We start from the raw sequence: 22200 nt of genomic DNA, 5'->3' as shown, positions 1-22200 counted from the left end.
GTTATTGTTGTTTTTTTTGTAGTAATAGACAGCATTAGAGATTGTACATATATAAGTGATGAATCTAACTCCATGGCCACTGTTCGAATATCTGAGTACATGCATACCTGGCGGTTCCTTTTCAAGATTCTTTAACAAGAAGCAACACTCTCTGTCTATTTCTAGAAACTCTGTTCGGAAGATCTCAGTTTGTTTGGTATGGGTTTGCAGTGAAACGGTAAGCAGTTCGGAGAACGCCCCTACACAAACACCGTAGGCTATTTCACCTGTCTGATCACTCTAAAGTTCCTGTCAAAGTTCAATGTGGATCAAAGATAGTCTGTGTCGCATTCACTGCTTGTCTTTCCAGCATCTAGACTATCTGAGTCTAAGGGCTCTGCCTATAGCTATTAAACGTAAGTGACAGTCCACTGCATTGATTGTATCCATTCGCAAATTTCTAGTCTAGCCATTGGGAAGGAGTTGGCAATTGCGCTGCCTTCTATATTTAGTATTGAAGGCACCCCCTATGGTTCGCGGGATAGGTATGATAAATTGTTTGTAGTCGAGAGATCTTTCGCCGGAACCAAAGATTTTATAAAGAAAAAATTGGTAGAACTTACACTAATTTGAATTGCATCCATATAATCGGCTTTGCGTGTACGACGCGCCCATGCCTTTTCGACCACATCGCCCATTATCACCAAATATCTATCCTTTTGTACCCACATGTAAATGACCAAAGCGAGTTGTCCAACACACAGAACGAAGAGTAGCACAGAGTACTGCGATAGAAAGAGGTTATTACTTAAGTCGAGGAAAAAATTATATATTGATTCACTTACCGTAATCGACATGCAATATGACTCGCGTATCGCGCCACAACAGCCAAAGAACGAGATCAACAATATCACCGAACCCAAAACGATCATTGTAATGGGAACTTGTTGTGTTTGTACTGCCTCGGCGATGTCATCGATATTGTGTATGTTGCTGAAGAGCAGGATGCCAAAAACGATAAGTAATATACCGCATATCTAAGTACACCAAAAAAGACGCGGAAATTATTACTTTATAAAAAGGCATGTTTGGAAAATTTAGAATACTTTTAAAATCTAAGTAAAATTATAGTATTACTTTTCTGATTTAGTTTATCATTAAATAAAAAGATAACGAAACTTTTATAAGATGGGGTTAGATGTGCATATAAAGCCCAACATGGATGAAAACTGTTCTCCAAAAACACAACATGCGTACACCAAAGGTAGACACGGCACTGCAGAGGGTGGTTATAAACTTAGAGAAAGCCTTGAAATATAAGAAGGACACCCTAGGAGTCGCCTTAGACATTGCAGAAGCTTTCAACAATGTCTCTGAACAGGCAGTCATGAAGGGTCTGAAGTACATTGGAGTACATATAGCCCTAGTCAGATGCATCAGCTGAAAGCTTAACTGCAGGAAAATTAGTTCGCAGTTGAGACTGTATGAGGCCACACATGTTGCACAACGCGGGGTGGGATATTGTCACCTCTGCTGTAGTGGCTCGTCATCAACAAACTGCTCAGGTGGCCGTCAAACTTGCGACTTACGCAGATGACTTTTCAACTGTCACAAGTGGAAAGCGCCTTCCAACAATTATCTCGTTCATGGATCGGACGCTTCGCGAGATACACACCTGGGTATCTAATTTCGGGTTCAGCGCCAATGCAGAGATGACAGATATGGTCTTGGGTACTAAGAAATTTAAGGTACCTAATCGGCCCACGCCTAAGCCTAAGCTAGGAGGTGTGACCCTGCAGAAGAAGCATAGTACCAAATGTGTAGGAATCATTCTAGACAGTAAATTGTCGTGGAAGAGTGAAGAGTGCTGGGGTGTACGCCCTCTTTCTGTCATTGGATATTAACAACAATCTTAAAACCCATTTTATACTAAGGAATCCTTGTTTATTGTACGGCCATTCAAAAAAGAACGTACTTCAATAAATTTTCGGGAGTATGTAGGCTATCAATGCTTAGCGTAACAGGAGCCTTGAAAACAATCCCAACGACTGCACATTCCACCTCTAGGCCTGGTAGTGAAGAACATAGCGTTAACAACTTCAACGAGACAGAATGCCTCGGACAGCTTGAGCGCAGATCATACACTCATAGAAATAAAGCCTCATCAAATATTGAGCGGTCAGACTACCGATGTGTCTCTTAGAGCCACGATAGAGATGGAAGAGGATTCAAGAGGTTGATAAACCCAATACAAAGCTTTATAGCTGCCGCAACCCAATTGTCAACCTCACCTACGCAAGGGGAATCCTGTTACAAATATGAATGTATATACACATATTTATCAGGCGAGGCTCTGGCGACCCAAGTTCCTTATGGAACTCAAGGGCGATGGTTCTAAAGTGATGGAAGGAGTAGTGTCTGAGGTCGCTGAGTATAACAATTCTCTCTGTGTAATCCCACTGCAGATTTATCTACGCTTCCGGCTTATGGCGGCTTGAAAATACTCGGATATTTTCCGAGTACTATGGAAATTTTGGTTCTGAGGGCGACGATCCTCCCTCCGATACCCTCAGGCTTCAGGTGTGATACTGGTGGAGCCCTTCTATTTTAGAAGTGTCCTACGTACTTGTGCTCTGCAACTCTATTTTGAAACGCTTCTCAACCTTGATTAGCTGCCTTTTGTCATCTCTTGGTTGAGTGGAATCCGCCTTTCAGTGACTGCATATTCTACGACTTTATCACTTTACCTCTTCCAAATCCCTGTTTAGCAATGTTCACCACAGTACTCCTGACTGTACGCTTTATTATTATGTGCAGATGCGTTAGCTCAGCAGTACCTCCATTGCCGCCGTCGTGTATGTTCGCATGGCTCCCGTTATGCGGAGTGATTTCTGTACGTTCGCCATAGTTGCTCTTGATGCCCACGCTACTGATCCACACACTTTCATGGGTCTCACTATCAAGAATTTTCCTGCAATGTGTCTGCGCACAATTATTGCTCTTGTAGCTTTTGATGTGATGTTGTCGACGTTCTTTCTCCCCAGTTGCTTAAAGTCGATTATGACCCCCAGGTACTTAGCTTCAGTCACATGCCCCAGCCGTACTCCATCCATTACGATTTGCCTTACCCATTCCAGTGTTCTTCTCCTGGTAAAGGGTATAGTAACCGTATTGTCAGGATTCATGCTTAGGTCTACCTTATTTTGCCATTCCTTTGTACCTTCAATGCAATCTTATCCATTGCTTTCAGACCATAGGATGTCAGGCTTTTCGGCGTTAAGGACTTTGTACTGAAGTAATCCTTTTCAGCCACTTTTATTATGACCACTTTCGATCTTCTGCACACCATCGTGGTACACGGCAGTGCAAGGCTATCCCTCATAACTGAACTTACTTATATACATACTAGCAGACCTGGCAGACGTTGTTCTGCCCTAAATTTGGCCTATCTGCATTTTTTAATAAGCTTTTTCCGTCTAACTCTGCCCTCCCTCACCCCTCTTCACTTTTTCCTGATCCTTTTATTCGCTCCTCCTTCCTTCTTTTTCGATTCATCTATCTCCATATTCGTCTCATTCTATTTCTTTCTCAGTATCCTTCTACTTCTCTCTTTTCTCTTCTCTCACCTTCTTCTCATTCTTCTTCATCCCTTATTGCCTGTCCCAGAGGGTGGTATGTATTTTGTTCCAGTCCCAGACCCTGTCCCACTCCGAGTCTCAGTCCCGGTCCCAGTTCTAATCCCCGTCCCAGTCCGTCTCTGGTTAACTTCCCGGAAAAAAGGATCGTAAATACTAATATAGGCAAATTTATATACCAAATTTTCAAATTTTGAATTTTTTCTAAAAAAAAATCATAACTCAAGAATGGCTAAACCGATTTCAAAATCAACTAACCCATCATCTCTCCTTCCTGTATCTTTCCTAAAAATTTCATGGCAATCTTTCTATCCGTTCTCGAGTTATGGAGTGACAATCAAAATGTACACTTCTTTTTATATATATAGATATGAAAAAAATTTCGACCCGTTCAGTAAAACCAAGAGTGCTATAACTTCGAATTTCAAAAAATTTTCAATAATGTTATAATTTTTTTATTTATGTCAACCACAAAAACATAAATGTCGACCTTCGAAAAATTTTGATACACCTGAAAAAATTTCACTTTCACACTTTGATAAGAAAACACTCCGATAACAAATCGATAGCATATCGACAATTTTACGATTATAAATCCAAAATTTTTCGATAACAAGCGATTGATTGAAACTCAGTTTGATTTCATTTAATTTAGTTTTAATTTACTAATTTTTTTCAAAATAATTGTTATTAGTATCTTTTATTTTATTTGATTTCGTTTTATTTTATTGTATCTTATTTTATTTTATTACATTTATTATACCTTTCATGAAAATGAAATGGTATATTAATTTCGTCACGAAACCGAAAATTGTAAGTCCTTAAAGGAAAATAGATAGACCCACCATTAAGTATACCGAAATAATCAGGTTGAAGAGCTGAGTTGATTTAGCCATGTCCGTCTGTCCGTCTGTCTGTTTGTATGCAAACTAGTCCCTCAATTTTTGAGATATCTTGATAAAATTTGGTGAGCGGGTGTATTTGGGTGTCCGATTAGACATTTGTCGGAACCGACCGGATCGGACCACTATAGCATATATCCTCCATACAACCGATTTTTCAGAAAAAGAGAATTTTTGTAATATCTTACCCAATTTAACAGATTGAAGTTTCAAACTTCACCATATACTTTCGTATATTGCACATATTGTTGCCTGAAAAAATTTATGAGATGGGTCGTATATATAGTATATATCCCCCACAACCGATTGTTCAGATAAGGAACTTTTTGTAATTACTGCCCTATTTTAAGAGCTAGAGGCTTCAAATTTCAACGAATGCTTACGTATATAGCATATATTGTTGTCTGAAAAAATCATAGAGATCGGTTGTATATATAGTATATATCTCATACAACCGATTGTTCAGATAAGAAACTTTTCGCAATTTCTACCCCATTTTAACAGCTATAAGCTTCAAATTTCACCGATTGCTTACGTATATAGCCTATATTGTTGTCCGAAAAAATCATAGAGATCGGTTGTATATATAGTATATATCTCATACAACCGATTGTTCAGATAAGAAACTTTTCGCAATTTCTACCCCATTTTAACAGCTATAAGCTTCAAATTTCACCGATTGCTTACGTATATAGCATATATTGTTGTCTGAAAAAATCATAGAGATCGGTTGTATATATAGTATATATCTCATACAACCGATTGTTCAGATAAGAAACTTTTCGCAATTTCTACCCCATTTTAACAGCTATAAGCTTCAAATTTCACCGATTGCTTACGTATATAGCCTATATTGTTGTCCGAAAAAATCATAGAGATCGGTTGTATATATAGTATATATCTCATACAACCGATTGTTCAGATAAGAAACTTTTCGCAATTTCTACCCCATTTTAACAGCTATAAGCTTCAAATTTCACCGATTGCTTACGTATATAGTATGCATTGTTGTGTCAAAAAATCATAGCGATCGGTGATATATATAATATATATATGATGGTATATATAGTATATATATATAGTATATATATATTTTTTTTACGATTTCGGCCCCATTTTAACAGCTAGAAGCTTCAAATTTCACCAAATTCTTACGTGTATAGCATATATTGATGTCTGAGAAAATCATTGAGATCGGTGGTATATATATTATATACTTCATATAAACTGTCATTTTGACCCCCTTTTTACGGCTAGAAGCTTCAAAATTCATCAAATTTCATCAAATAGTTACGTTTACGTCATATATTGTTGAAATACGTGATTCGTAGTCATAGGTTTTACACGCAGACCACAAAAAACCTGAAACTTTGCATCCTCACACAAAGTACCTACCTGTTTTTTATTTTATATTTATCTTAAAAATCGTTAAGGTATGTAGATCTGTTCACTATATATTTCTTATCTTACACATCCGATTATTCGGAGATTAAGAACGGGATAAGATTATTGTTCAGCCCCATTCATGAAAGGTATGAAGTCTTCGGCACAGCCGAAGACAGTCCCGTTCTTACTTGTTTTTAGTTTAACTTTGTTTAATTTTTTATTTTATTTTACTTTATTTTATTACATTTTTTCTGTTTGTTTAATTTAAACTTAAACCTGAATACCTAACCACGTGCTTTGTTTTTGTAAACAATTTTTGCAACAGTATTGTATTGTCGGTCGCCGTGATGTTGTGGTAGCGTGCTCCGCCGACCACACAGAAGATCCTGGGTTGACGCCCCGGGCAAAGTAACATTAAAATTTTAGTAACAAGTTTCTTCAATTAGAAACAAAGTTTGCTAAACGGGGTCGCCCCTCGGCAGTGATTTCGCAAGCACTCTGACTGTTTTTCTGCCATGAAAAGCTTCTCAGTGAAAACTCAACAACACGACATAAACGGGAAGAGAAGCTTTGCCTAAAATCTCTTCGGAGATATCGCACCATATACTTATTTTTATTGTTTTTGTATCAAAAATAAAAATCATGCATTTGCTCATGTTTGCTCTGACTCTTTATTTGCAAAAACAAAACAGCAGTGTATACATCTGTTCGGGCTGTTGCATGAATAAATATTGCGTATATGCTTAGAAACATTACTTTGTGTATATGTAGGTGACATGTTTGCCTTGTTTTTTTTTTTTTGTGTGATTTCGCTCATTTCAACTCTACCATGTACAGTGTTCTCACATAACGGTACAGTGTAGTGAGTACACTAAAGCTCTCATTCTTTATTACTTCATACAGCATAGAAATACCACATACTACGCCTACGCCTACATATTCCCTAGTACTCCATATAGTTCATTTACCATTCCATTACTGCATTTACATTCTACAAGTATACCACATATAGCGTACCTCGTACAAAGACTAAGCCTACCCTTACATTTACATCCTACGCTTACATTTAGAATTCCCCATATCGTGAGCAAAGATGTTTACACATCATACAAAGTCTTGATCTGGATACTGCGCTATAAGTTGAAGAGCCTGAAAGTTGGACCTGTTATGGTGAAGATTGCCAGCAGTGACTCAGCCTCTTTATAAAGCTGAAATTAATGCAAACTATGACAAACATACATACATATTCGAACATCTTTATTATTTAAGTCGTATTTTTCTTATCTTTTGAAATGAAATTCAGAAAAATATTTCACTTTCCCCAACTTGTAAATTTTCAATGTGAAAACAATTTGAAAGAGAGCTTTCAGTATGTTTGTAAGTCAATTCTTGGGTACTTAAGTAGTATAAGCACACCCATTCATTTCACTCGCGCTCGTATTAGGAAGCGTGGCTGACATAAAAAACAATGAAATCTAATAACGAATATGAAAACAACGTGACTAACGGCTAAATTTGTTATAAACAAATTATTGTACTTCTAGACGGCTATGTAAAAAACAAGTAAGGAAGTCTAAGTTCGGGTGAAAACGAACATTACATACCCAGCTGTACACTTGAAATGCTGTTGTTGTTTGTTTTGTGTGCTTAATAGTGTTACAAGGCTGCGCAATAATATATATACATATGGTTCTATTTTGAATTAATTTTCGTTTAAAAGAAACAAAAAGGATACAGAGGCTGACACCAATGACCTTCAGCGGGTAATAATGCAGTTTTCCTTCTGATATGGGGATTTCCCTACTGTTTACTTTAAAATAAAGATATAACAGAACAATAAACATAAACACAGAAGTGCCATTGTACTAAAAAGCGGTATTACAAAAAAAAGAAATAGCTTAATACCTGCATCTACGCACTTTTACAAAATCTTTTATATAAAAGAAGGCGATTTAACCGATTTAGTCCATTTTACTGAAAATATTTCCTGTTGAAATGCATACATGTACACCAAATTTTTCGTGGAGTTATGGCTCCAGAAATGTTTGGAAATGCATTTAAGAAAGGGGCAGTGCCACGCCCATTTTTCTAGATTTGAATTTCTTCCCATTTTTGTTACAATGGCACAAAAAATACGATTGGTACAAAACTATTTTTAGCTAAGATTTAACTTATTATTTTTGCCTACGCCCCTTTTTATATAAAAGTGGGCGTGATCCTTAACCAATCTTATCCATTTTTACTAGAAATATTTCCTGCAATAAGAAAAATATATGTACCCAATTTTGTTACGATATGTAAATTTTTCTTCCAGTTATGGCTCCCGAAACATTGACAAAAAAGGGGCGGTGCCACACCCATTTTCAAAAATTTTAGTGCTTTCCAATTTAATGTTATAATTCAATTTAGAAAGTAAAATTATATTGATACAAAGCTCTCTTTCGGTAAGATAAAGATTATTTTATTCGTCCACGACATTTAAAAATCTTTTATATAAAAGCGGGCGTGGTCCTTAACCGATTTCGTTAATTTTTCTTCAAACCATTCGGTATAGTAAAGGCAACCTCTCTGAAGGAATTTTGTTACGATAGGTTTAACGATTTTTTATTTATGATTAATAATAATTGTATAATTGATTTTATCACAAGTGAGCGGTGCCACGCCCATTTAAAATTTTTTTTTCTAATTTTTATCAAGAGTCTCAATATCAGTCCACACGTCAAATTTCAACATTCTAGCTGTATTATTTACTAAATAATCAGGTTTTTTGTGTTTTCCAAAATGTTATAAATATATAAAAAGTGGGCGTGGTTATCATCCGATTTCGCTCATTTTCAATACCAATCTATTCTGGGTCCAGATAACTCGTGTACCAAATTTGGTGAAGATATCTCAATATTTACTCAAGTTATCGTGTTAACGGACAGGCGGACGGATGGACAGACAGACGGACGGACATGGCTTAATCAAATTTTTTTTTCGATACTGATGATTTTGATATATGGAAGTCTATATCTATCTCGATTCCTTTATACCTGTACAACCAACCGTTATCCAATCAAAGTTATAATACCCTGTGTACAAGTACAGCTGGGTATAAAAAACTACATAACAATATACATACATATGTGTATAATATATATTATGACATATACTTTTATATGTATATATGTATTTGGAAAAATTAAGTTGAAGATTCTTATACATCTTGCACAACCTTGCCCAACAATCAATTACATCCTCCTCCATATACATTTGTTCATATGTTTGTTTGTAACTCCAAAAACAAGACTTCACAAAGAGAATTCACAAAGACCTCTACAGCGACCTTAAACTATAAACAGACGTATCATAATCATTTTCTCTTTTAATTATACTCAGTTGAGCAGTAAATTTTGAGGTATCTTGATGAAATTTGGTATGTAGGTTCCTGAGCACTCATCTCAGATCGCTATTTAAAATGAACGATATCGGACTATAACCACGCCCACTTTTTCGATATCGAAAATTTCGAAAAACCGAAAAAGTGTGATAATTCATTACAAAAGCCAGATAAAGCGACGAAACTTGGTAGATGAGTTGAACTTATGACGCAGAATAGAAAATTAGTAAAATTTTGGACAATGGGCGTGGCACCGCCCACTTTTAAAAGAAGGTAATTTAAAAATTTTGCAAGCTGTAATTTGGCAATCGTTGAAGATATCATGATGAAATTTGGCAGGAACATTACTCCTATTACTATATGTACGCTTAATAAAAATTAGCAAAATCGGAGAAGGACCACGCCCACTTTAAAAAAAAAAAAATTTTTAAAGTAAAATTTTAACAAAAAATTTAATATCTTTACAGTATATAAGTAAATTATGTCAACATTCAACTCCAGTAATGATGTGGTGCAACAAAATACAAAAATAAAAGAAAATTTCAAAATGGGCGTGGCTCCGCCCTTTTTCATTTAATTTGTCTAGGATACTTTTAACGCCATAAGTCGAACAAAAATTAACCAATCCTTTTGAAATTTGGTAGGGGCATAGATTTTATGACGCTGTTTTCTGTGAAAATGGGCGGAATCGGTTGATGCCACGCCCAGTTTTTATACACAGTCGTCCGTCTGTCCTTCCGTTTGACACCTACCATATTAAGTAGAAGAAAATGCAAAAGTTCTGCAGGGCGAAATAAAAAACCCTTAAAATCTTGGCAGGTATTACATATATAAATAAATTAGCGGTATCCAACAGATGATGTTCTGGGTCACTCTGGTCCACATTTTGGTCGATATCTGGAAAACGCCTTCACATATACAACTACCACCACTCCCTTTTAAAACTCTCATTAATACCTTTAATTTGATACCCATATCGTACAAACTCATTCTAGAGTCACCCCTGGTCCACCTTTATGGCTATATCTCGAAAAGGCGTCCACCTATAGAACTAAGCCCCACGCCCTTTTAATATACTCATTAACACCTTTCTTTTGATACCCATATTGTACAAACAAATTCTAGGGTCACCCCTGGTCCACCTTTATGGCGATATCTCCAAACGGCGTCCACCTATGGAACTAAGGATTACTCCCTTTTAAAATACTCATTAACACCTTTCATATCGTACAAACGCATTCTAGAGTCAACCCTGATCCACCTTTATGGCTATATCCCTAAATGGCGTCCACGTATAGAACTATGGCCCACTCCCTCATAAAATACTTTTTAATGCCTTTCATTTGATACGCATGTCATACAAACACATTCCAGGGTTTCCCTCGGTTCATTTTCCTACATGGTTATTTTCCCTTATGTTGTCACCATAGCTCTCAACTGAGTATGTAATGTTCGGTTACACCCGAACTTAACCTTCCTTACTTGTTTTTTTTAAACTATGCTTCACAAATATCTAAGCTAAGCTTAAATAAAATGTATATGTATATGTAAGTTCCATGTTTGGGAATTATTTTATTATATTAGAAATGTATGAATAATACGTTCCATTCATAGGTTATGCTAGAGATGTGCATTTCATTACATTTTCATTTTATAATCCGAACCCGCGAAAAACATCGTATAGGATTGCGCTACATGAGTTTATTGGCGCGGTTGTCATTTAAGCAGTATTCCTCCAGTATTTATATTACTTTGGGTACGGCTTATACTTTTGCCTGAAAGACATTACGGTGATCTGGCACCTCATAGGATCTAGTTTTTCCCTATCAGAACAATATACCGCAGAGGAAGAAAGCTTCCATTAGTTTGGAACCATCTTTGTTCACATGTTTTGCCTGTTCCGCCATTTTCGCTCCCTTGTGCCAACCTTCCACCTCTATTGTAGCTCTTAGATCTCAATCGAAACGCAGACGCGGGATCAGGAAGTCTGTCCTCATTTAGTATCTTTGCATTAGTTAACGCTATATTCTTTGCCACCAGCCTTATAGGTGGAATGTGCAGAATGACATTCACTGCAGCCAGCGGCGTTGTTTTCAGAGCTCCCGCTTTGCTAAGCACTAATACGCTGCATATGCCCTCTAATTTCCTTAGGCAGTTTCTTATTTTTTTGCGGATGTTCACAAGACAAGGACTCCATAGAACAGAATAGGCTTAGCAATCGCTGTAGTTCGAGAGGGAGGACGACGGGCCTCACGTGCATGAACTGCTGCCTAGGACTTATTCATTGATTCCTACATATTTTTTTCAAGGTTTCTCCTACAGTTTTACCCATCCTAGCTTAGGCGTAGTCTATTTCGGGACCTTATACCTTTTGAGTAAACAAACACGGTTCTATCTTCTTCGCTTTGGTGATCAACCAGAGACATGCACATCTGAAAGCGCCCGATTCATCAGAGGGACCTTATTGCGTCAGGCATTTTTCATTTATAAGGACAAAGGCTTTATTTGCGTACGCCTTGTAGCGAAATGTATTTCGAGGCAAATAGGACCATCCATAACAAACCCTTATGCATATACCTTGTATTACACGTTTTTCCCTATGCTTTTAATCTCATTCCATGCCGTTTCCACCGGCTTGCCTTTGGTGTACGTTTCTGGATTCGAGACCCGGGAAAAATATCAAAACTGATTCGTTCTGTTTTGGTGGTTTTCCGACAGGGTGGAAAATTGATGTATATTAGACCGATTTTTAGCAACGCTAAGGGATACTATCTTCTCTAAGCCAATACTAAGCAATGACTTGTATGCACATCAACATGGCAATCATTATGTCTATACGTATGTCCATACAAGCAGCGGAGAGCAACGCACAAACACATGCATATATCGGAGATACTCCCAGAAGTAGGCAATAATTTGTGCAAGTATCACTCACATATACACGCGCATATGAGGTAATAAACGCAGTTATAGCTGGTAACTAACTAGTAAATTCTAGAAATAGAAGCGCCTAGAAATATGTCAACGAGGAAACAAAACAGTATAAAAGCAGCAACAGTTGAGGCACGAAAATCAGTTTGATTTAAGCAAGCTATCAGTTGCGAAGTATAAGTGTTATTGTGAAGTACTTTAACAAAGGCCATTTTGCATTATTGAATAGTGGAGTTATTTATTCAACAGTTTAGTGCTTCGAACGTTAGTAGAAGGTTGCAAATAAGCGGAATTGCCCTAAGTTCGTTACAATATTATTATTATGCCTCCAAGAACGATTGTGCAGATCTGGGCCTTTACACAATAAATGTGGGGAAATCAATAAAACCGAATTCCAGGCAATATAATCCAAATCAGCTTACCAAATTGGAAGGAAAACGTGTTGCACTGAAGCTTTTCTATCACTTCTGTTGTTGCCCTAGGGTCAATGTTGCACCTACCGTCACTTTTTGTCTTCCGACTAGGCCCTAAAGTCCACCTGCTGTATGAAAATGACGAATGGTGATATAGCACAGAGAGATCCGTTAAAGACATCCTTGTCTTCTTTCAACTGCCTTTACGGAAGAGATTCCATGAGGATAACTAAATTTGCTTTAATCCAATATAAGGTTGGGCCTCACACATGCCAGAATTATTTCTGACTACTTCGAAACTGTCATTGGGTCAAGCCTGGGGTTTTTGTTACACACTAGGGTTATTCGAAATACTACGATAATGGACTTTAATAGGTGGTGGAAGAAGTGGAAATGAGAGGTAAGGGTAGGAAGGAAAAGGAGAAGAAACTAAAGGAAAGCAAAAGACTGGAAAAAAGCAAAGGTAAAGTGCCGTCTATATTGGTTGAATTTCAACCACTGTGCGAACTCTAGTTGTGTTAATATCTCTGGATGCCACTAACTACCCTACCTTGGACTTTTTACTCTAATAACTACTCATAGCTTTCAGAAACTGGTCAGAATTCCATCATCCCGAGATTGGCATCTCTACTTTGCACATAAGGATGTGTGTACTTCAAGACTTACTATAATTGTTTGTGTAGATATATATATATATAGATATTTGTACGTATGAATACTAAATATTATATTAAATTATTTGCTTGACTTTCATATTGACCCAAGTGTGACTGTTAATAATTGAATTTAAATTCGAAGTGCAAAGTATGTACGCTTGTTTGTTTATGTGAGTGCAAATAATGGAAGGAAAAAGTGTCAAATCTTTAGACTGTTGGTTGAATTAATTGATGAAATTTTACAAAAACTGCTTGGGACTCCAACGATGTAAATGCTTTGTAAAAATTGAAAAATCGCATAATTTGCCATTAATTCAATTAAGAGTTCAAGTTCTACGTATGAGCATATCCGTAAACGGTTGAACGTGAATTAAGTATGAATGAATCAGTACAGACATACAGACATATGTACATACATACAGTCAAACGTATGTTAATTTTAACAAGTAAGAACGGGACTGTCTTCGGCTGTGCCGAAGACTTCATACCTTTCATGAATGGGGCTGAACAATAATCTTATCCCGTTCGTAATCTCCGAATAATTGGATGTATAAGATAAGAAATATATAGTGAACAGATCTGCATACCTTAACGATTTTTAAGATAAATATAAAATAAAAACAGGTAGGTACTTTGTGTGAGGATGCAAAGTTTCTGGTTTTTTGTGGTCTGGGTGTAAAACCTATGACTACGAATCACGTATTTCAACAATATTTGACGTAAACGTAACTATTTGATGAAATTTGATGAATTTTGAAGCTTCTAGCTGTAAAAAGGGGGGCAAAAATTGAGTTTATATGGGGTATATAATATATATACCACCGATCTCTATGATTTTTTCAGACAACAATATATGCTATACACGTAAGCATTCGGTGAAATTTGAAGATTCTAGCTGTTAAAATGGGGAAGAAATTGCGCAAAGTTTCTTATCTGAACAATCGGTTGTATGGGATATATACTATATATACCACCGATCTCTATGATTTTCTCAGACAACAATATATGCTATACACGTAAGCATTTAGTGAAATTTGAACATATCTAAACGATTTTTAAGATAAATATAAAATAAAAAATAGGTAGGTAATCTGTGTGAGGATGCAAAGCTTCACGTTTTTTGTGGTCTGCATGTAAAAACTATGACTACGAATCACGTATTTCAAAAATATATGACGTAAACGTAACTATTTGATGAAATTTGATGAATTTTGAAGCTTCTAGCCGTAAAAAAGGGGCAAAAAGGACAGTTTATATGAAGTATATAATATATATACCACCGATCTCTATGATTTTTTCAGACAACAATATATGCTATATACGTAAGCATATGGTGAAATTTGAAGCATCTAGCTGTTAAAAAGGGGCAGAAATTGCGCAAAGTTTCTTATCTGAACAATCGGTTGTATGAGATATATACTATATATACAACCGATCTCTATGATTTTTTCAGACAACAATATATGCTATACACGTAAGCATTTGGTGAAAGTTGAAGCTTCTAGCTGTTAAAATGGGGAAGAAATTGCGCAAAGTTTCTTATCTGAACAATCGGTTGTATGGGATATATACTATATATACCACCGGTATCTATGATTTTCTCAGACAACAATATATGCTATACACGTAAGCATTTAGTGAAATTTGAACATATCTAAACGATTTTTAAGATAAATATAAAATAAAAAATAGGTAGGTAATCTGTGTGAGGATGCAAAGCTTCACGTTTTTTGTGGTCTGCATGTAAAAACTATGACTACGAATCACGTATTTCAAAAATATATGACGTAAACGTAACTATTTGATGAAATTTGATGAATTTTGAAGCTTCTAGCCGTAAAAAAGGGGCAAAAATGAGAGTTTATATGAAGTATATAATATATATACCACCGATCTCTATGATTTTTTCAGACAACAATATATGCTATATACGTAAGCATTTTGTGAAATTTGAAGATTCTAGCTGTTAAAACGGGGCAGAAATTGCGCAAAGTTTCTTACCTGAACAATCGGTTGTATGAGATATATACTATATATACAACCGATCTCTATGATTTTTTCAGACAACAATATATGCTATATACTTAAGCATTTGGTGAAAGTTGAAGCTTCTAGCTGTTAAAATGGGGTAGAAATTGCGAAAAGTTTCTTATCTGAACAATCGGTTGTATGAGATATATACTATATATACAACCGATCTCTATGATTTTTTCAGACAACAATATATGCTATATACGTAAGCAATCGGTGAAATTTGAAGCTTATAGCTGTTAAAATGGGGTAGAAATTGCGAAAAGTTTCTTATCTGAACAATCGGTTGTATGATATATATACTATATATACAACCGATCTCTATGATTTTTTCAGACAACAATATATGCTATATACGTAAGCAATCGGTGAAATTTGAAGCTTATAGCTGTTAAAATGGGGTATAAATTGCGAAAAGTTTCTTATCTGAACAATCGGTTGTATGAGATATATACTATATATACAACCGATCTCTATGATTTTTTCAGACAACAATATATGCTATATGCGTAAGTATTCGGTGAAATTTGAAGCTTCTAGCTGTTAAAATGGGGCCAAAATTTGCGAAAATATATATATATATATATATACTATATATATATACTATATATACCACCATATATATACTATATATACCACCGATCTTTATGATTTTTTCAGACAACAATATATGCTATATACCTAAGCATTCGTTGAAATTTGAAGCCTCTAGCTCTTAAAATGGGGCAGTAATTACGAAAAGTTCCTTATCTGAACAATCGGTTGTGGGTGATATATACTATATATACGACCGATCTCATCAATTTTGTCAGGCAACAATATGTGCAATATACGAAAGTATATGGTGAAGTTTGAAGCTTCAGTCTGTTAAATTGGGTAAGATATTACAAAAATCCTCTTTTTCTGAAAAATCGGTTGTATGGAGGATATATGCTATAGTGGTCCGATCCGGTCGGTTCCGACAAATGTCTAATCGGACACCCAAATACACCCGCTCACCAAATTTTATCAAGATATCTCAAAAATTGAGGGACTAGTTTGCATACAAACAGACAGACGGACAGACGGACAGACGGACAGACGGACATGGCTAAATCAACTCAGCTCTTCAACCTGATTATTTCGGTATACTTAATGGTGGGTCTATCTATTTTCCTTTAAGGACTTACAATTTTCGGTTTCGTGACGAAATTAATATACCATTTCATTTTCATGAAAGGTATAAAAATAGGTAGGTAATCTGTGTGAGGATGCAAAGCTTCACGTTTTTTGTGGTCTGCATGTAAAAACTATGACTACGAATCACGTATTTCAAAAATATATGACGTAAACGTAACTATTTGATGAAATTTGATGAATTTTGAAGCTTCTAGCCGTAAAAAAGGGGCAAAAATGACAGTTTATATGAAGTATATAATATATATACCACCGATCTCTATGATTTTTTTCAGACAACAATATATGCTATATACGTAAGCATATGGTGAAATTTGAAGCATCTAGCTGTTAAAAAGGGGCAGAAATTGCGCAAAGTTTCTTATCTGAACAATCGGTTGTATGAGATATATACTATATATACAACCGATCTCTATGATTTTTTCAGACAACAATATATGCTATATACTTAAGCATTTGGTGAAAGTTGAAGCTTATAGCTGTTAAAACGGGGCAGAAATTGCGAAAAGTTTCTTATCTGAACAATCGGTTGTATGAGATATATACTATATATACAACCGATCTCTATGATTTTTTCAGACAACAATATATGCTATATACGTAAGCAATCGGTGAAATTTGAAGCTTATAGCTGTTAAAATGGGGTAGAAATTGCGAAAAGTTTCTTATCTGAACAATCGGTTGTATGAGATATATACTATATATACAACCGATCTCTATGATTTTTTCAGACAACAATATATGCTATATACGTAAGCAATCGGTGAAATTTGAAGCTTATAGCTGTTAAAATGGGGTAGAAATTGCGCAAAGTTTCTTATCTGAACAATCGGTTGTATGATATATATACTATATATACAACCGATCTCTATGATTTTTTCAGACAACAATATATGCTATATACGTAAGCAATCGGTGAAATTTGAAGCTTATAGCTGTTAAAATGGGGTAGAAATTGCGAAAAGTTTCTTATCTGAACAATCGGTTGTATGAGATATATACTATATATACAACCGATCTCTATGATTTTTTCAGACAACAATATATGCTATATGCGTAAGTATTCGGTGAAATTTGAAGCTTCTAGCTGTTAAAATGGGGCCAAAATTTGCGAAAATATATATATATATATACTATATATATATACTATATATACCACCATATATATACTATATATACCACCGATCTTTATGATTTTTTCAGACAACAATATATGCTATATACCTAAGCATTCGTTGAAATTTGAAGCCTCTAGCTCTTAAAATGGGGCAGTAATTACGAAAAGTTCCTTATCTGAACAATCGGTTGTGGGTGATATATACTATATATACGACCGATCTCATCAATTTTTTCAGGCAACAATATGTGCAATATACGAAAGTATATGGTGAAGTTTGAAGCTTCAGTCTGTTAAATTGGGTAAGATATTACTAAAATCCTCTTTTTCTGAAAAATCGGTTGTATGGAGGATATATGCTATAGTGGTCCGATCCGGTCGGTTCCGACAAATGTCTAATCGGACACCCAAATACACCCGCTCACCAAATTTTATCAAGATATCTCAAAAATTGAGGGACTAGTTTGCATACAAACAGACAGACGGACAGACGGACAGACGGACATGGCTAAATCAACTCAGCTCTTCAACCTGATTATTTCGGTATACTTAATGGTGGGTCTATCTATTTTCCTTTAAGGACTTACAATTTTCGGTTTCGTGACGAAATTAATATACCATTTCATTTTCATGAAAGGTATAAAAATTGGAAGCTTAATCGGGATAGTCAAAACAGAATTGGAATAGGAAGAAATAATAATAATCTCTTCAATAAGTTGGCAGAGTATCCCAATAGCCGCAATCCAGGAGGCAATTGTCAGCACTAGCTCCGCTCATAGAACGATCCTAAGCCGTGTGCCCTCCACATATGTGACCTGGAATCATGAAACGACCCTATTGTGCGAAAATACCGTTCTTCACTTTTTGAGTGATACTTATAGGAAATTTAACGCTCTTCCCAATGGAATAGCCCGCAGTTTGCTAACTTTCTTAGTTTTTTCACAAATCGCATTTAAAACCAAATTGGACCACAAATACGATTTTTTTAAATATTTCGAGCCATGCGCCACCTATCGGAGTTTTTTTTTTTTTTATTGCATTGTCATCGGGTTCTGAACTATATTCAAAGTTTCAAGCTAATAGCTTATCGGGAAGCTACTTAAATTTTAATTACAAAATTCGTTCAAAACGGCCGGCCGCTACACAGAGTCAAGCTAAACAAAAACTTTAAACGCGTCTTTCTCCAAAACTTGTTTTCGCAAAAATAGCGTCGTTTCATGATTCCAGGTCACATATCATTGTAAATTTTACCAAGTAGCGCAACTAACAGCTGATCGGTGAAAATTCGCACATTCACACGCACAGTTCTCGACTCAGTTTCAAAACAAAACTTTAGATTATTTAATTCAAATTTTAAAGTGAGATAATCCTAACAAATTTATGTATACAGAATATATATGGCGTTTTTGTTGTTATTAAAACAATAGTTTTATTTATATTAAAGCTTTTATCATTTTTTTTTTTAACTTTGAAAAATCTCCGAACACCATTCCTTCATTATATGACATTCGACTGCCTAGTCCACTGCCTTCCACTCCATTCGCAACATAACCTCTACTTAAGCTGCCAAACTATATAGTAAACAATGTCACATATATTCTTTGAATTTACAAAGAGCTCATCAGCTGTCATTTTCATCTCAACAAATTGTCAATATGGAGAAATTCATCAAGATCGTTGCAAACCCATGGAATAGCGAAAACATCATTGTTTACTATATAGTTTGGCAGCTTAATTCGAGGTTATGTTGCGAATAGAGTGGAAGGCACTCGCAGGCCGTTAAAATAGGCACTCGAATGGGGTGGAATGAAGAACAGTAGGAAGACCAGAGTTGCATTGGATCAATCATTGCATCAATATTAAAGATAAATTTAGAAAAAATAATTAAATACTTGAGTATAAGCAAACATTTTCTTTCAATTACTGCAATTAAGGTGTCCTAGATGCTATATATTCCAAAATTATAACATTTTATGTCTGTTTAAAAATTTAACTTCAATATCCCTAAGATTTCCGTAATATGGCCATTAGTGATGTTTGTGTGTGTGTGCAAATTTTGAGCGATCAGCTGTTAGTTGCGCTACTTGGTAAAGTTTACAATGCTTCTTATCCTGTCAAGCAACTGCACAAGGTAGTGACTGGAAACTCGGTAGCTAATAAAGGCGTGAGGTATGAAAAAAGGCGGCCGCCAAGATGTCGGATTTATGGAATTAAATAACCACTCAGTGAAATAATCGTTCTATAAGAATACTAGCAGACCCGGCAGACGTTGTTCTGCCCTAAATTTGGCCTATCTGCATACATTTTAATAAGCTTTTTCCTTCTAACTCTGCCCTACCTCTCTACAGTTTTTCCTAATCTTTTTATTCACTCCTCCCTCCGTCTTTTTCATTTCATCTCCATCTTCGTCTCATTCTATCTCTTTCTCAGTCAACTTCTCTCTTTTCTCTTCTCACAAGTTTTTCTCCTTTTTCTTCATCTCTTATTGCCAGTCCCAGAGGGTGGTATGTATTTTGTTCCAGTCCCATTCCGAGTCTCAGTCCCAATCCTAGTCCTAACCCCAGTCCCAGTCCGTCTCTGGTATACTTCCCGGAAAAAAGCATCGTAAATACTAATATAGGCAAATTTATATACGAAATTTCAGGCAAATCGAATAGGACGTATGTAAATAGGTATGTGGGTATTATTAATTCTTGTCTTTATTTCGGCTTCGCATGCATATTTATCAGTTTTGCCAGGTTGATGCGACTAAATCGAGTGTCACAATGGACTTTAGAGCTCTCAGCAACAGCTTTCATTTGACATCCATAATACACACACATTCTAGGGGTATCCAGGTTCATGTTTTGGCCTATATCTCGAGACCCTAGTCACTCAGCGGTGTAAAACTTACTCTGTATTATAGCACACATCAACAGCTTCAATTTGATACCCATAATATAAAAACACATTCTAAGTGTATCCGGGTCCATGTTTTGGTTATATCTCGAGACCGTAGTTACCCAGTGGTCTAAAACTTACTCTGTACTAAAGCATACATCAACAGCTTCAATTTGATACCCATAATGTGAAAACACATTCTAGGTGCATCCGGGTCTACGTTTTGGCCTACATCTCGAGACCCTAGTCACCCAGCGGCATAAAACTTACTCTGTACTAAAGCACACATCAACAGCTTCAATTTGATACCCATAATGTAAAAACACATCCTAGTGTTACCCTGATCCACGTTTTGGCCTATATCTCGAGACCCTAGTCACCAATAGGTATGAAAACTACCCTGTACTAAAGCACTCATCAACAGCTTCAATTTGATACCCACAATGTAAAAACATTGTCTAGGCGTTCACGGGCCCACGTTTGGCCTATATCTCCAGACCCTAGTCACCCAGGGGTATGAAAATTATCCTCTACTAAATCACTCATCAACAGCTTTCATTTGTTATCCATATTGTATAAACACATTCTAGGGGTACCCGGGTCCACGGTTTGATCTCAAGACCCTAGGCACGTAGCGAAAAAAGGTAGACGTTGGCCGATTCTCAGACCTACCCAATATGCTCACAAAATTTCATGAGAATCGGTTCAGCCGTTTCGGAGGAGTTAAGCCTCTAAACCGTGACATAAGAATTTTATATATTGAAACCAAAAAATAAACAAAGTATACTAAATTTGTTTTTGTTTTGTTTTTGATTTAAAATTTTTTTCACTGCGTAAAAACGGCAATAAATTCAGAAACGGTCATACCTTGTAGGTGTTTTTATCATGACAATGCCCATAATGAGGCAAAACAACAAATAAAATTTCTTTGACAAAACTTATACATTTATTTTTATGCTTAGTTTTCGCTAGGTCAAATTTGACCTCAAGCATGATGTAATAACGACAAGGTACCTTCAAAAAACGCGAGTAATCCATAAATAATATAAGGAATACTCCTTTGGGAGTATAGGAGTGTTCCAAAACTAATCTGTATTCATACAAAATATGTGCTCCAATTAACATTGGGATGTCCTAGGAGAGGAGTAGGTGATCCCACTCTCGATTTGTTTGTGAGTATTCCATAGAGTACATACGTGACTTTCCAAAGTACTTTCACTGTAGTACTCTATGGAGCACCCACAGCATTGTACAGGTCTACAAGTAGGATATGTAGCAGCACGCACATACACAGCCACGCTTACCTGATAAAATGCTTGTTCTTGTTCGTTTTTTTTGTGGATGCTATTTGGCACTGTTGTACTTCTTAGGACCAAACAAAGTTTAGTAGCTGCTATCGAAAACTGCTTAAAATTTTTTTTTCTTATATTACAAAGAAATATACTTATTTACTTTCAAACGAGCACTTAATTACATCTCTCTTTAATAACCATATATTTTGGACAATTTTAATTAACAAATTGTGATACTTTTTTACGGGGACGATTGCTAAAACACGACCAAAACCGTCGGGGGAGGTATTAATAGACGCGTTTTTGCCTCGCTTCCAATAATTCGAATACTTTTTCTCTTCGGACTATTGACAACAGGACAAAACGCGTCTATTCATTTTTCTTTCCGCTTTTTTGGACGGGTTATTGCAGTCGACCTCG

The 22200-nt window shown here is 36.0% G+C and overlaps 1 protein-coding gene across 2 annotated transcripts in view; it reads right to left on the bottom strand.

The window, feature by feature from the left end:
- Nucleotides 1-22200, bottom strand: part of LOC137245589 (23 kDa integral membrane protein-like) — a 54649-nt gene that overhangs the window by 3199 nt on the left and 29250 nt on the right. For both annotated transcript variants that reach the window (XM_067776493.1, XM_067776492.1), the window contains exons 3-4: nucleotides 825-1016; nucleotides 603-764 (exon numbers count right to left, since the gene is read on the bottom strand). In XM_067776493.1, the coding sequence (XP_067632594.1) occupies nucleotides 603-764; nucleotides 825-1016 (354 nt within the window). The remainder of the gene's footprint in view (nucleotides 1-602; nucleotides 765-824; nucleotides 1017-22200) is intronic.

The sequence above is a fragment of the Eurosta solidaginis genome, chromosome 3 (assembly GCF_040869045.1).
Source record: "Eurosta solidaginis isolate ZX-2024a chromosome 3, ASM4086904v1, whole genome shotgun sequence".
In the NCBI taxonomy this organism is placed as follows: domain Eukaryota; kingdom Metazoa; phylum Arthropoda; class Insecta; order Diptera; family Tephritidae; genus Eurosta; species Eurosta solidaginis.
Note: the sequence above shows the minus strand (reverse complement) of the source record. Positions and strands in the feature narration are given on the sequence as shown.